At 38.8% G+C, this 14,032-nt stretch overlaps 1 protein-coding gene across 4 annotated transcripts in view; it reads left to right on the forward strand.

Moving 5' to 3' along the window:
* The first annotated feature begins 4,108 nt into the window (after positions 1–4,108).
* Positions 4,109–14,032, forward strand: part of LOC139765914 (calnexin-like) — a 62,091-nt gene continuing 52,167 nt past the window's right edge. The window contains exon 1 of one of the 4 annotated variants that reach the window (XM_071694174.1): positions 4,109–4,290. Coding sequence is in view for 2 of the 4 variants with exons in the window: in XM_071693998.1 (XP_071550099.1) it covers positions 4,610–4,619 (10 nt within the window). In the remaining 2 variants the exon portion in view is untranslated. Of the gene's footprint in view, positions 4,291–4,400; positions 4,620–14,032 lie in introns of those variants that run through there. The other 3 variants (XM_071694082.1, XM_071693998.1, XM_071693908.1) reach the window with 3 other exon arrangements.

Here is a 14,032-nt window from a genome sequence, read left to right on the forward strand (position 1 = left end):
TTCCACCTTTCCAGTCTACAAAATGGTGTTCCTACCCATTTAATTCCAATGACGAGATTTTCCCATTCCAGGCAGGCCTTTTCTAAAAAGGGAGAATATCAGTACGGTACGTTTGGTCACAGATTAAGCAGCACCTATTCTCATAACAGAAGATTATTCCAAAGCTTGTAGTCATGCAGATTGAAGCCATGAGAACAGTTCTATGTTGCCTTAGGAGACACTAAAACTGAAACGATGAGAATGGAATTATATCTACCAAGTAATGAAAATAGACTAAAGGAACTTGCTGTAACTGCTACTCTAAGACAATTAGGAGAGGTGGTGATAACAGGTTGTCTCGTGCAGTGATGTGTATGAATGAAAGAAGAGATCTTGGAAATATGTCCAAGTATGTGTTATGATGGAGTGTGGAGTTAATGAACACTGTATTTCAATACAAACTTCTGGGCAGACGCTCTCGAGAGAGAGACAGAGTGGGCCCGGGAGCCGCAACTGTTCGCTGGGGCAGACCAGAGTGGATCTGTTTACAGCTTCCAACCCACAGCTGACTCAGTACTTCACCTGCTCGATACCCACCACAGCGGAGGGTGTCCCGACGCATTTCCGACGAACTGGAACAGATGAGTTTCATAAAACTGTTCCCTACTCCGACATCCAAGATCTTCATACCTCTGACTCCAGCTTCGTACCTTTAGGAGAAGGGAGTTAGTCACAGCTCCCATTTGGACAGCATAGCCGTTGCGCATAACCCCTCTTGAGTAGTGTTCGAATCCCCATCCTCGGGACAAATGGCTGTATGCAGTTGTCCAGAGGAAGTATCGGTTAGCGTTCCTGGCCGTGACCCATTCACGGGCCGCTCAGGGTCGAGCGCATAGGTTCGATTCATGGTCGCGGCATTCGGTCCGCAGTCAACCCAGCTGCTCATCCACCCATAAGGGGTTGGTCGATGAAATGGGTATGGATGTATATAGCGTTACTGGGATGACCTTGATTATGGCCTCAGTTACCCGTGCCGTTTCAGCTAACATAAAGAAAAAAAGGCAAATGGGAGCATTTAACTAGGGTAGCACTTAGACTTACACGCATAGCATTTCTACATCCCATGGTCAAGGACTGGCTCTCTGAACAGATAACGGTGGATATCATCTCAGGACTCAGACAGTCGACTTTGCGACAGAGCATCATGCTGGAAAGCTGTCTAGTTTTCCCTCAGGGAGCAGAATTCGCCACCCTTCTCAGAGTAGGTGTCATCATGGTTAAGAGTTACATCGATTCAGGGGAGAATCGACAAGAATACCTTCAAAGTAATTCAGTTTCTTGTGTTCTTAATTTTTCTGTTGATCATCACTTTCGTATGCAGTCCACAACTTCGTCCATTCCAGTTTATTTTTTTTTTTCAACGCTCTCCATGGGGTCAACGTCAACAAGGGAAAGTGTTTACGAATTTTGGAGAAAGTGAAAAACTTATCTTTTAAAATGTGCCTGGTCATAGCTATTGGGAAAGACATGAGAAGGTAGAGAGTTCCAAAGCCTCGACGTGTAGGGAACGAAACAGTTATCAAAACGGCACATCATTGAGTTGCTGATGGCCATACAGTAATCATGTGACGCATCAGCTTGCTAAGTATCGCGTGGTCTGCCAAGTGGTGGGGGAATACAAGCAGCCAGCTCTCAGGAGCAAAAACCAAGGTAATACCCATAGAAAAGGGAAGTGAACCAACATTGCAGACTACGGCAAGAGCGTCAAGTTTGGAAATTATCCTGGGACAGTTTTTAAGTCGGACCGCTTTCAACTGTCAAGTAAGGACGCAGAGCTAGAACAACCCCAAATGTGAGCGAAGTACCCCATACAAGGACGAATCAATCCGTTGTATAAACTGAGTAACTGTTTAGAAGAAAAGAAGTTTCGACATCTAAACAGGAGACCTAGTTTCTCAGAGGCAGACATAGCCATTTCCGTAATGTGGGGTCTCCAAGAGAGTGGATGTTCCAGTAATACCAAGTATGTTCATTGAGTCAAGAGGTGGTATCATAAACCGTCAAAGGAGAGAGAGAGAGAGAGAGAGAGAGATGTGTAGAAACTGGGTCTTGGAAGCATTACTTGATTTCGTCTACTCCACTGAGATATACTGTCCAAGTCTAGGTTTATGGAAGAAGCTGCATCTAGACGAGATGCAGATCGAGTGAGAGAAGAAGGAGCAGAATTGAAGGATGTAGACGAATGCGCTGTTGAGTCGTCAGCGTACGAGTGCATTTGGTTATTTGTGGAGAGGAAATCGTTGGAAAAAGAGAAAAGGTGTGGGGGACAGGACAGAACATCGCTGTTGATGGAGAAAAGAGGGCAGTATTATTTCTCTCCTCAGGGAATATATATTATATATATATATATATATATATATATATATATATATATATATATATATATATATATATATATGCTGATAACCACGGGGAAAGTGAAATGGTAAGGGACTTCTCGTGTTTAACTTTTCTTGTGGTATTCAGCAAATACTAGATCGCGCGCATCACTATGACCTACTGCAATATATATATATATATATATATATATATATATATATATATATATATATATATATATATATATATATATAATTTCTTACTTATTCGCTGTCTACTGACTTTGTGAGGTGGTGATTAAAACAGACGAAGAAAAGGCCTCACAGTTCACATCCATTCTCTTCATACTATGTAGGTCTGAAGAACAATGCCGCTAATTTTCTATCATTTGCCTCTTTTATTTTTCATATAAACCTCAAGAATACCAGAAAAAAAAAAAACGCTTTTAAAAAACTGCCAGGTCACTGCTCGAGGGTTTGGTTCAGCAACGGACATTAATGAATATTGTCGAATACCACAATAGATGTCATAGAAAAACTATAAACACGTCTTCAGAAGCAAAAGAGACTTGTGGAAATGGATTGGCAAAAGAGATTTGTGTTAATATAAAAAGAACTTAAAGCCGCCTAGTGAGACTCGCCAACTGCTGACAATGTAGCAATTACCGCTATCTTAGTATTACGCTCTATGCTTGAAGGTTGTCATTTCCCTCTAGGTAAGATGAGACCTATATAACTTGTTCCCTGATTTTCTTTTATATTCTTTTTTTTAGAGACTATTTTTCACTTGCATAACATCCAATTTTTCGGAGACCGCTAAGTATGGATTCACATCATTGGGTTCGACACGAAACAAACTCTCTAAAGATATGTGCATAAAGAAGAGTAATCACCTGTGACATATATGTTTGATTTCATTAGTAGACTGAGTATTCTATAATATTATAGGCGTATTACACCGATTCTGCTACCCTCCTCTTAAGGACTACATGAAAAATAAGTAATTTCATCTACTTTATTCGCTGTCTTAGATGAAATGTTTGAATGTGTTCATCTTTCATGTATTTTGCCAAAACATATTTATACTTGATACTTGTGGTATTTATAGTTTAAGAATACTACACTCACTTGGAGTAAGTGTTGATTCAGCCATTTTAAAATGCTGACTCAATAGAAAATTTGTACTTAATTTACTGATATGGAGGCTTCCATGTATTCTGTTTTTTCCCTGAAGTTCACTCATTACCATAGGTATGAAGATTACTTTGCAAGTATCAACTGATTGCATGTGCTTGACAAATCATTTGAAAATGTTCAGTCTATGATCTTTCTAAAATATAGTCAAACTCAACACCTGTGGTATTCGGAGTTTAGAAGCTAAATGTTCTTAAAGTAATCGTGAAATGTTGACTCATAAAAAGTGTACTGGTTTAGGAGCTTTATAGGTCTTCGGGTTTATACCTGAATTGCACTCACTACCATAAGTATAATAATTACCATACTAGTATCAGTCTGATTATATGTACTTTGAGCGGCTTAAGAGCCAAAATGATAGATCATTAAAAGATGATTTCCTGGCGGCTTTCCGATTCGTTCCGTCTCAGCTTGAACCCTGTTCTGGAACTATAAGATAGTCTTAACGATGAAAGTTAAAGTTACTCATAAATTTTGAGTTTTCTCGTTTTCTATCAAACAAAAAACAAAGAAGACGGAGAACAATAGTATCCGTCGTCTGCTAGCCAATCAACGTAGAGGAAATAACTTGATATAATATTCTCCAATGAGAAGTTACTTTAGATCACGGTTAGGTGTTGGCTGACCAATCAAGAACAACCACGCGCTAAGGAAGTCGCGAGACATCGAAGTTGTGTTTTGACGCTTGTTGTGCCCAAATATACCACGGATTGTCCACGTATTGGTGACTAAATTCCCTGTAAGGGATGGCTGTATCTAGTATTTACTCAGCTTAGTAATTTTAAAGTGTTCATATGTCGATTAGGTATAATCTAGATTCTGACTAGTGTATATTAGATCATTTAAAGAAGCCCAAGAAGTTGACGCCGGTAGGCTAAGGTAGCCTGTCGTCTGCTTGGTTAGGTGGTTACAGATCGTGATCAGGGTGCGGACACGATGCGACCATTACTATTCAAGCTCACGTAATCAGAGAGAGGTGTCTTAGTACCCCCATTGGCCTTGGACATGTTGGTCTCTTTCATATAAGCTGTAAACGTTAATGGTCTAAATTGCAGGGCATGGCCGTCGGTGAGTTTCCCATGGATAAGTGTTTTGAGCTAGTCCTGTGCTTAGTCATTGATTACATAATAATGTAGGCTTCTTAGATGTAAAACGATATAAATTAAACCTTTATTGATGTGTAGGAGATTAACTGACCTAGTTGAGAAGGTGACCAAATCTGTATTTACGGTGGATGGTGATAAATTCAATTCACCAATGTGAAGATAAGGTGTTTACTCCAGGGGTGACAACTCGTAACTTAATGTTAACGATCATATCTATGATTTTTTTCATTTAGGAGAACTCTCATGTACTTGCAGTGATCACGTAAGGAAGTATAGCTCAGGTTTCTTGGATAGGTGTCATTTCTGTTTGACCATAATTAGATGTCAAAATAACGTGGTGGAGCTGTAGTTTGGCCCTGCCACGAATCCATCAGTATAATGTGATGGTGTCTTTTTACAGTCTGCATGACAATTCAGCATGGCACCAGATATCTAAAATCCTGATAAAGAGTGAGCCTACCATAAGCTGTGAAGTTTTAATGCATTCTATTCATACTGTTCAAGTGTATTACCATTACCTACATTAGTTAGCGTTATACTTTCCCTGGTATACAAAAACCTTGCTGTAATGTTATTCAAACTGTCATGGTCCAGGAGGGGCTTTACAACTGTCATTGTATTCTCAGTGCAATAACACTAGGCAAAATCTTTCAACACTCAAGTCAACATAGGTAAACTAGGAAAATAACTATTACGTTTTAATGCCATTCATCCATACCTAGACGTGTGCTACTTAATCACCTAGAGATGTGCTACTTAATCTTCTGATACCAATATTATGCATTTTCAATAAAAAATGATGATGTAGAGATAAACTGGTAAATCAAATATCCAGAGGTAGTTCTGGTGCAAAGCTAAAATGGTAAATGTTATTTTCTGATCTTCACACAATGTATTATGGGTATGAGAGGGATTTTTACTGGAATATTGGAAATTGATAAACCATGACTTCTTGGGGTTAAGTGAGGTTTCTGAGGTTCTGCTCTATTTCTTATTGTATTACTTGATTTTACTTTGTTTAGCCCCATGTTATCCTGGATATCCTGCTGTCACCTTAAATATCATACAGTAGAATTAATGCTTTAAATCATGCTCTTCAAGTGTCTCTGTAATCACAGTAAAGTACACAAAGCACTTAAATCATAAGTATCTTGTCTTATTGGAAGATATTAAATAAGGCAGTAGTAAGGGGATAACTGGTATGCATATCAGGGAAATTGTGGAGTTCGATACAACAGTTGGTAAACTTGTGCAGAAAGTCATTAGAACCTATAAAAGCTCACCTACCCATATGCCAAAACAATAGCAGGAATATTTCAACATTAGATTCATCTGCTGTTATGAATCGCATGACCTTGCTGTGTAGTCTCTTAGTCGACATTGTCATTTTCATAGTACTCAGTAGCTGTTTTGAGTGGCATATTTTTTTCAGAATGTTGAACATTAGAATGAGTCTTGACTGCTTGGGGGTTTAGGTAAGGCTTTCATAGGTTCTGTTGATTTTTATAAGTATATTACCTACATCTACATTAACTCCATGTTTTCCCTGATACTTTATGTAGTTTAATCTTGTTCAGTATCATTCAGTATGGGTTATAGGTTAGACAGGTCATCAGCAGCTATTTTTGTGAAAACCGTAGACATTATGATGTTAGATGATTTAGTGGCAGAACTAATAATGACTTTATTTGAGGAGAGAGAATACTTCCCACACATTCTGTGCATGTCATAGACAGTAACTAAAGGGGGCATGATCCCTGGGGATGGGGATAAAGAATACTTTCCATGTTTATCTTGCATGTCGTAGAAAGCAACCAAAGGGTGAAGGAGCAGGGGACTGAAAACACTTGCCTTTTGTTTTTTGGGGGTAGAGCTCATCCTTTCCAGAGACTCAAGCTAGGATATATGAATGTGCGTGTGGATGTAACTAAAAAGGGAGAGATATGTTTCTCAGCAGTTGTGATGCAAGGGATGGAGTACGGTATTAGTGATAGGTGATTTGAATGTGAGTGGGTAATGCGACAGATGAGGGTATGATTAGGGAGCATGATGTATGTAGTAAGTGAATAGAAATGGTAAACAGCTTATGGTGTTGAGTGCTGCAAAAGGACTGGTGACTAGAAAACTTGGTTTAAGAAGATATGTGTACATAATTTTACATGAATGAGTAGGAAAGATGGTAAGAAGGCATTATTGGATTATGTACAATTGAAAGGAATGCTAAAAAAAAACTTTTGAATGTGAAAAAGCTGAGAGGGGTAGCTGGTGGGATGGTTGATCATTGATTGGTGGAGGTGGGGTTAAAGGTTTGGAGAGGCTTAGGGAAAGAGGAAATGATGTGGGTGGGAAGAGAGTTGTGAAAATGAATGCTTGTAAACAGGTTTGTGAGAAGAAATGTTAAGAGAGATTGAGTGTTGAATGGCTAAGATTGAGATGAAATTAGGCTAAGGAAGTGAGTAAGCAATGGAGATATTTGGGAAGCACTTGAGATGAATGTAGGCTAAGGAAGTGAGTAAGCAAAGGAGATATTTGGGAAGCACTTCTTACATTTGTGAAAGAAGTATGTGGCATGTGGGAAGAGGGTTGTGAAAGTGAGTGAGCCTGGTAAAGAGGCTTGTGAGAAGAGATACTAAGAGAGATTGGGTATTGAATGGCAAAAATTGCGATCAAATGAAACAAAGGAAGTGAGTGAACAAGGGAGATATTTATGGAAGCTCTTCTTACATTTGTGAAAGAAGTTTATGGTATATGGAAGATGGGAGGTGGACAGGTGAGAAAGGACACTGAGTGGTGGGATTAGGTAGTTATATTTAGTTGCTGACACCTAATGCTGCTGCTATTGTAGTAGTAGTGGTTGTCAGGCAGCCACTGACCGAGGAGGCACTGCTGCCTGGATTTTAGGAGAGATTATGGCTGCAGTGCAATATTGTGGTGTTTGTTACATACCTTCTTTCAGACTCAGATTGCTGCTTTTTATTTATGCCTTGCCTCAATCATGTGCATTGCTGGTGTCTAACCCCAATACTGCACACTCTTTTTGTTATACACAGCACTTATTTCAAACATCTTTATCTCTGTTTCTTTTTTCAGCTTTGTAATTTATGGCAGTAAAGCCATTACAGAACTCTCCAACACTGATTCGGAGCAGTACCACCAGTTGAGGGGTGGTGAGTGGATCTTATGGCCAACTTGACTGCCATTATGCAACTGGGATCCTTCCCACTTCCATAGCTACAGTGCCTAAATCTGGCTCTATCTATCCATTTCTGCTGTATTTGTGGCTTTGATTTTAATCCTTTCTCTTTTGAACACCATCGACTACCTCCTCCCTGATGTTTTACTTCTCTCGAAAATCCATTTGTCTAAAAGTGCTTCTCCTCAACAATGTCAAATCTCCAACTATAATTTCTCGTATTTTGCTCTACAGGTGGAGTTTTTGCATACTGTAATACAAAAATGCCTATTCACCCCTTGGATCTTGAATCTTCTACCTTTGATGCCAACTGGCCTAAAAACTCTTCCTCTTATGACCTTGCTTTTATGTTTTGTTATTCCCTCCCCCCAATTCCTCCGAGTTTAACTTCAACTTTTTGACTTCTTGCCATGAAGCTCTGCTGTCTTCTAATCCATTCACTGAGATCAGCAATGCAGAGGATTTCAAATTGCACATCAAACATTGGGTAGGGTTTAACTTGAATGATTCTGATGGAAGCAAGGCCTTATCTTTTTCTTTCCTCAACATTCTAGAACAATTGGTTAAAAACCTTCCCCAAATTCCTGACCATCATGAATGTTCTTCTAACACATTACTTTTTTTTTTTTTTTTTTTTTTTTTTTTTTTTTAACCCTCCCACTAAACTTGCATCATATCTGCCCCTGTAGGGCCGGCCCTCTGACCACAATCTTGTTTCTGTTACCTGTAATGGACATGCCCAACCTCTATACACCCTACAGTTACACCAACTTTGGCACTTTGGAGGGCTCACTGCGTATCCATGCACTGCTTCTGTATTGATTTTTCCCTGAGGTGGATACTACCACTCTGGTTTGGATGCATTGTGTTTTGCTGAATGCATCATAGAGGTTGTCTTGGCTTAGATGGAGGACTGCATCCCATCTTTGATAATACTAGTGAAGCAACAAGTACAGACAATGGTTTCGCACAAATGTTGAGCACCGTATTTGATGGAGGGTTTGCACTTTATCTTGAACCGCATAGATGCATAAACTTTCATTATGAATTCAGCTTGTAATTGCAAAGTATTTGAAGGCTCAAATGTTATAATATTGAGATGTAGAACTTGATTCACTGTAGTCAACCACTGTGAATGAGATATTTTTTCTGGATTATGATGTGATAGTGCATCATCCAATGTACCTTTAGAAATTGCTTGATAATTATCAAATAAGTGTTTGTGATCATTACTCAGTTCACCAGTCTACTTCAATATCTTCTGATTCTATAACCTTGAATTTATATCAACTGGAATTTTCTCAGTCTGGTAACTGTTTGCCAACTGTAAATCCATGTGGTCCACTTGTTTTACTATCCATGGATGTGATCAGATGCCTTAAAGGCAATTCATTAGCATGAAGCTGGCAAATAAACCATTGCAATGGCTTGGAAAAAAAAAATTCTTGAATTGTTATTAGTCCATTTTTAGTGCCATTGCACACAGTTACCCTCAAAAATGATAGATCAACATCTAATGAAATAAAACTTTGCATTGCTTTTGTAATATCACTGCCATTACTGGAATTCAGAGTAACTAGAGTAATGAATTTTGATCCTGGCACTTGTAGAAGACAAATATGCTCTTCATGTACAACTGTTTTTGAAAATTTGTTGCCTTTTTGTTCTTTTTTCTCTGACAATAGTTTTATCCTTGTGCCCATCAAAGTAAATGCCAAAATTGTATATTTGTGTCCATATCCATATCATAGCTTTCTTGACTTTCACTGTATGCTTTTTGTTGTTCATGCTGAATTTTCTCTCTGTAAGTAACTAAATTGGTATTGCTTTCATCAATTTAACCTGTATCCTACAGTAGTGAACTAGAAATAGTTGCAGCTACTGTGTCTGATACACCTGTTCTGTCACAAGCACATGCTACGGCTGAGAGACTAGAGGTCAATATCTTTCTCTTGAAATCTCTCTTAGTGCAAGAAGGTAACTTTGTTTCAGTCTAATGGTTCATATGAGGTCTGATTCTGGAGATTAAGGAAGAACTACAAAAGATGAATGGCCTAATTCAATATCTTATTTATTTTTATCCTTATTTTTTTGCATTCAGACCTTTTTCTAATCCTCAAGCCTTCTTGAAAGTCTACACTTCCAATCATTATCTTTCTTACCTTTGATCAGTCAAAAATTCATGATCATTTGTACGAATTTTCTTATAGCTGGACAGTTACAATTCAGTTCAGGACATTTGCAAGCAGCAATATTGAAGAGCGCTTTTCCATGGTTCTGAAATTCATTAAGCTTCACTTGATATGAGGCAATATCATTTCTGTCTTTATAGTGATGTAAAAGTCTTATATTTTGTGTGATAATTATTGATCATATCTTTAATACACTTTAATACAATAGGAATTGATGCTGACTACTAGATTTCCATAATGAAGTTAGTAACTTCATCATATATACCTGAAAATGCTGGTTCCTTTGAAGTAGAGAATAGTGATTTATTTTGCTCCAACTGGCATGCTTTCATCAAATTTTCATATGTTGGAAGAACATTTTGTTTCAGTTCTAGTTGACCAAATAAAGAATGCTTAGTTGCTTGCCTAGAACTGCAGCTTGCCATTTCACTGATGAAAATAAATATGACACCATTCCTCTAAGAGCACTCAAATGAGACTGAGAGATGAGCTGTCCCTTTGCTGGTTGGGCTAATGAAATCCAAGCTATCACTCCGTTATCACATGACTGACTTGAGCCATGCAGATAGAGCACATAATTTGTTAGTTTTTTTTTTTTTTTTTTTTTTTTTTTTTGCCGCTGTCTCCCGCGTTTGCGAGGTAGCGCAAGGAAACAGACGAAAGAAATGGCCCAACCCACCCCCATACACGTATATACATACGTCCACACACGCAAATATACATACCTACACAGCCCTCCATGGTTTACCCCAGACGCTTCACATGCCTTGATTCAATCCACTGACAGCACGTCAACCCCGGTATACCACATCGCTCCAATTCACTCTATTCCTTGCCCTCCTTTCACCCTCCTGCATGTTCAGGCCCCGATCACACAAAATCTTTTTCACTCCATCTTTCCACCTCCAATTTGGTCTCCCTCTTCTCCTCGTTCCCTCCACCTCCGACACATATATCCTCTTGGTCAATCTTTCCTCCCTCATTCTCTCCATGTGACCAAACCATTTCAAAACACCCTCTTCTGCTCTCTCAACCACGCTCTTTTTATTTCCACACATCTCTCTTACCCTTACGTTACTTACTCGATCAAACCACCTCACACCACACATTGTCCTCAAACATCTCATTTCCAGCACATCCATCCTCCTGCGCACAACTCTATCCATAGTCCACGCCTCGCAACCATACAACATTGTTGGAACCACTATTCCTTCAAACATACCCATTTTTGCTTTCCGAGATAATGTTCTCGACTTCCACACATTCTTCAAGGCTCCCAGAATTTTCGCCCCCTCCCCCACCCTATGATCCACTTCCGCTTCCATGGTTCCATCCGCTGCCAGATCCACTCCCAGATATCTAAAACACTTCACTTCCTCCAGTTTTTCTCCATTCAAACTCACCTCCCAATTGACTTGACCCTCAACCCTACTGTACCTAATAACCTTGCTCTTATTCACATTTACTCTTAACTTTCTTCTTTCACACACTTTACCAAACTCAGTCACCAGCTTCTGCAGTTTCTCACATAAATCAGCCACCAGCGCTGTATCATCAGCAAACAACAACTGACTCACTTCCCAAGCTCTCTCATCCCCAACAGACTTCATACTTGTGCCTCTTTCCAAAACTCTTGCATTCACCTCCCTAACAACCCCATCCATAAACAAATTAAACAACCATGGAGACATCACACACCCCTGCCGCAAACCTACATTCACTGAGAACCAATCACTTTCCTCTCTTTCCTACACGTACACATGCCTTACATCCTCGATAAAAACTTTTCACTGCTTCTAACAACTTGCCTTCCACACCATATATTCTTAATACCTTCCACAGAGCATCTCTATCAACTCTATCATATGCCTTCTCCAGATCCATAAATGCTACATACAAATCCATTTGCTTTTCTAAGTATTTCTCACATACATTCTTCAAAGCAAACACCTGATCCACACATCCTCTACCACTTCTGAAACCACACTGCTCTTCCCCAATCTGATGCTCTGTACATGCCTTCACCCTCTCAATCAATACCCTCCCATATAATTTGCCAGGAATACTCAACAAACTTATACCTCTGTAATTTGAGCACTCACTCTTATCCCCTTTGCCTTTGTACAATGGCACTATGCAAGCATTCCGCCAATCCTCAGGCACCTCACCATGAGTCATACATACATTAAATAACCTTACCAACCAGTCAACAATACAGTCACCCCCTTTTTTAATAAATTCCACTGCAATACCATCCAAACCTGCTGCCTTGCAGGCTTTCATCTTCCACAAAGCTTTTACTACCTCTTCTCTGTTTACCAAATCATTTTCCCTAACCCTCGCACTTTGCACACCCCCTCGACCAAAACACCCTATATCTGCCACTCTATCATCAAACACATTCAACAAACCTTCAAATACTCACTCCATCTCCTTCTCACATTAGTTAGTTTCTATGGGGAAATAATGTTCTGTGCTCAAAATATCGTTTACTATAACCATTTAACTGGCAACCTCTTCAGTTGGGGTAATTGCTAGATTTTGTACTTGTGTGAAATAATCTATAGATTTCATCTTTCATGTATTAGATAAGTTGTTGAAATATTTGTAATAAACTTTTTGCAATATTCAAATGTATCTAAAACATCATTATTATAGCACCTATTCGATTCTTTGATTTTTTGAAAAAATAGATGATATTTTTTATCAAAAATTCTATATTTTCAATTTTCTTGGGCTAAAGGAGTTGTTCAGTTACTTCTAGATTTCAGAAATACTTTAAGTGGATTTCTATAAGATTAACCCTACCACTTTGAAAAATAAACATATTTTCAGATTCAGATTTTTTCTATAAATGTGCATTTTTTATATTTTTCAAATTTTGAGCCCCTGGGGTGGAGCTTAATATGTTGGCACAGAAAACCCATGTTATTTGCAGAATTTTTCCTGATGGATCCACAACTTTTACCCACTACCCACATATGAATATCAAAAAAGAGTATAAATTATCCACTCTGATGTGTAGCCCAGATAGATTCATGCTTTCTTTCTCTTTGACTTTTTCTTTCACCCAAGATGGCCTTGACTGGGGCATGTTATTTGTCTGTGCTGTGTAACTGTCAAAAAAGTTGCTTGGGAAAGAGTAAAGAGAGGTGTACAGGTATTGTTTGTAGGGAAGGGGTGCAAGTGATTGGGAAATATACAAGAGGAAGCTTGAGGAGATCAAGAGAAAAGAACACTATCTGTGAGTTAGGATGAATGATTATCAACAAATTTCTAGGAGAGTAAGAAAATTTTTTGAAGGAGTTAAGTAGTATGAAAACAAATAGGAACATTGGCATAAGGGGCAATTAGGGAAGTGGTAACAGGCAGAAATGAGATGAAGAGGAAGTAGAATGAGTATTTTAAAGGGTTGTTAAATGTGTTTGATGATTGGGTGGCAGATGTGAAGGTCTGCGGTGTGAGAGTCACAGTAAGTGATTTCTCATAAAGAGAAGAGGTGAAAAGCTTGCGTAAAATGAGTTGTGGAAAAGTGGCTGAAATGAATGGTATTGCAGTTGATTTCCTTAATAAAGGAGATGATTTTGTTGGTGATTAGTTGGTTAGGATTTTCAAAATATTGTGGTTTATGGGGATGCACCTAAGGATTAGGTGAATGCTTGTATATTGCCACTGTTTAAAGTCAAGTGGGGAAAAAAGTGAATGTTCAAATTACAGAAGTGCAGCAGGTAGATTGTATGGGAGGGAGGTAATTGTGAGGGTTGTGGCATAAACACAATTTCAGACTGGGGGGGAACAGCTTAAATACTGAACAGATAGTTAATGAAGATGAGAGGCTTGTGCCTCGTTAGTAAAACGGGTTGATATGTGTAATCCTCAGAGGTCCGAGAATTATTATTTGACTCGTGGAATGCAAGCCCAGAGAGAAAGGCTTTTTCACACTCCAAAGCATACATTTTTGTGTAGTACAATACTTGATTAAATTTTTCA

This window comes from Panulirus ornatus, chromosome 1 (assembly GCF_036320965.1).
Source record: "Panulirus ornatus isolate Po-2019 chromosome 1, ASM3632096v1, whole genome shotgun sequence".
NCBI lineage: Eukaryota > Metazoa > Arthropoda > Malacostraca > Decapoda > Palinuridae > Panulirus > Panulirus ornatus.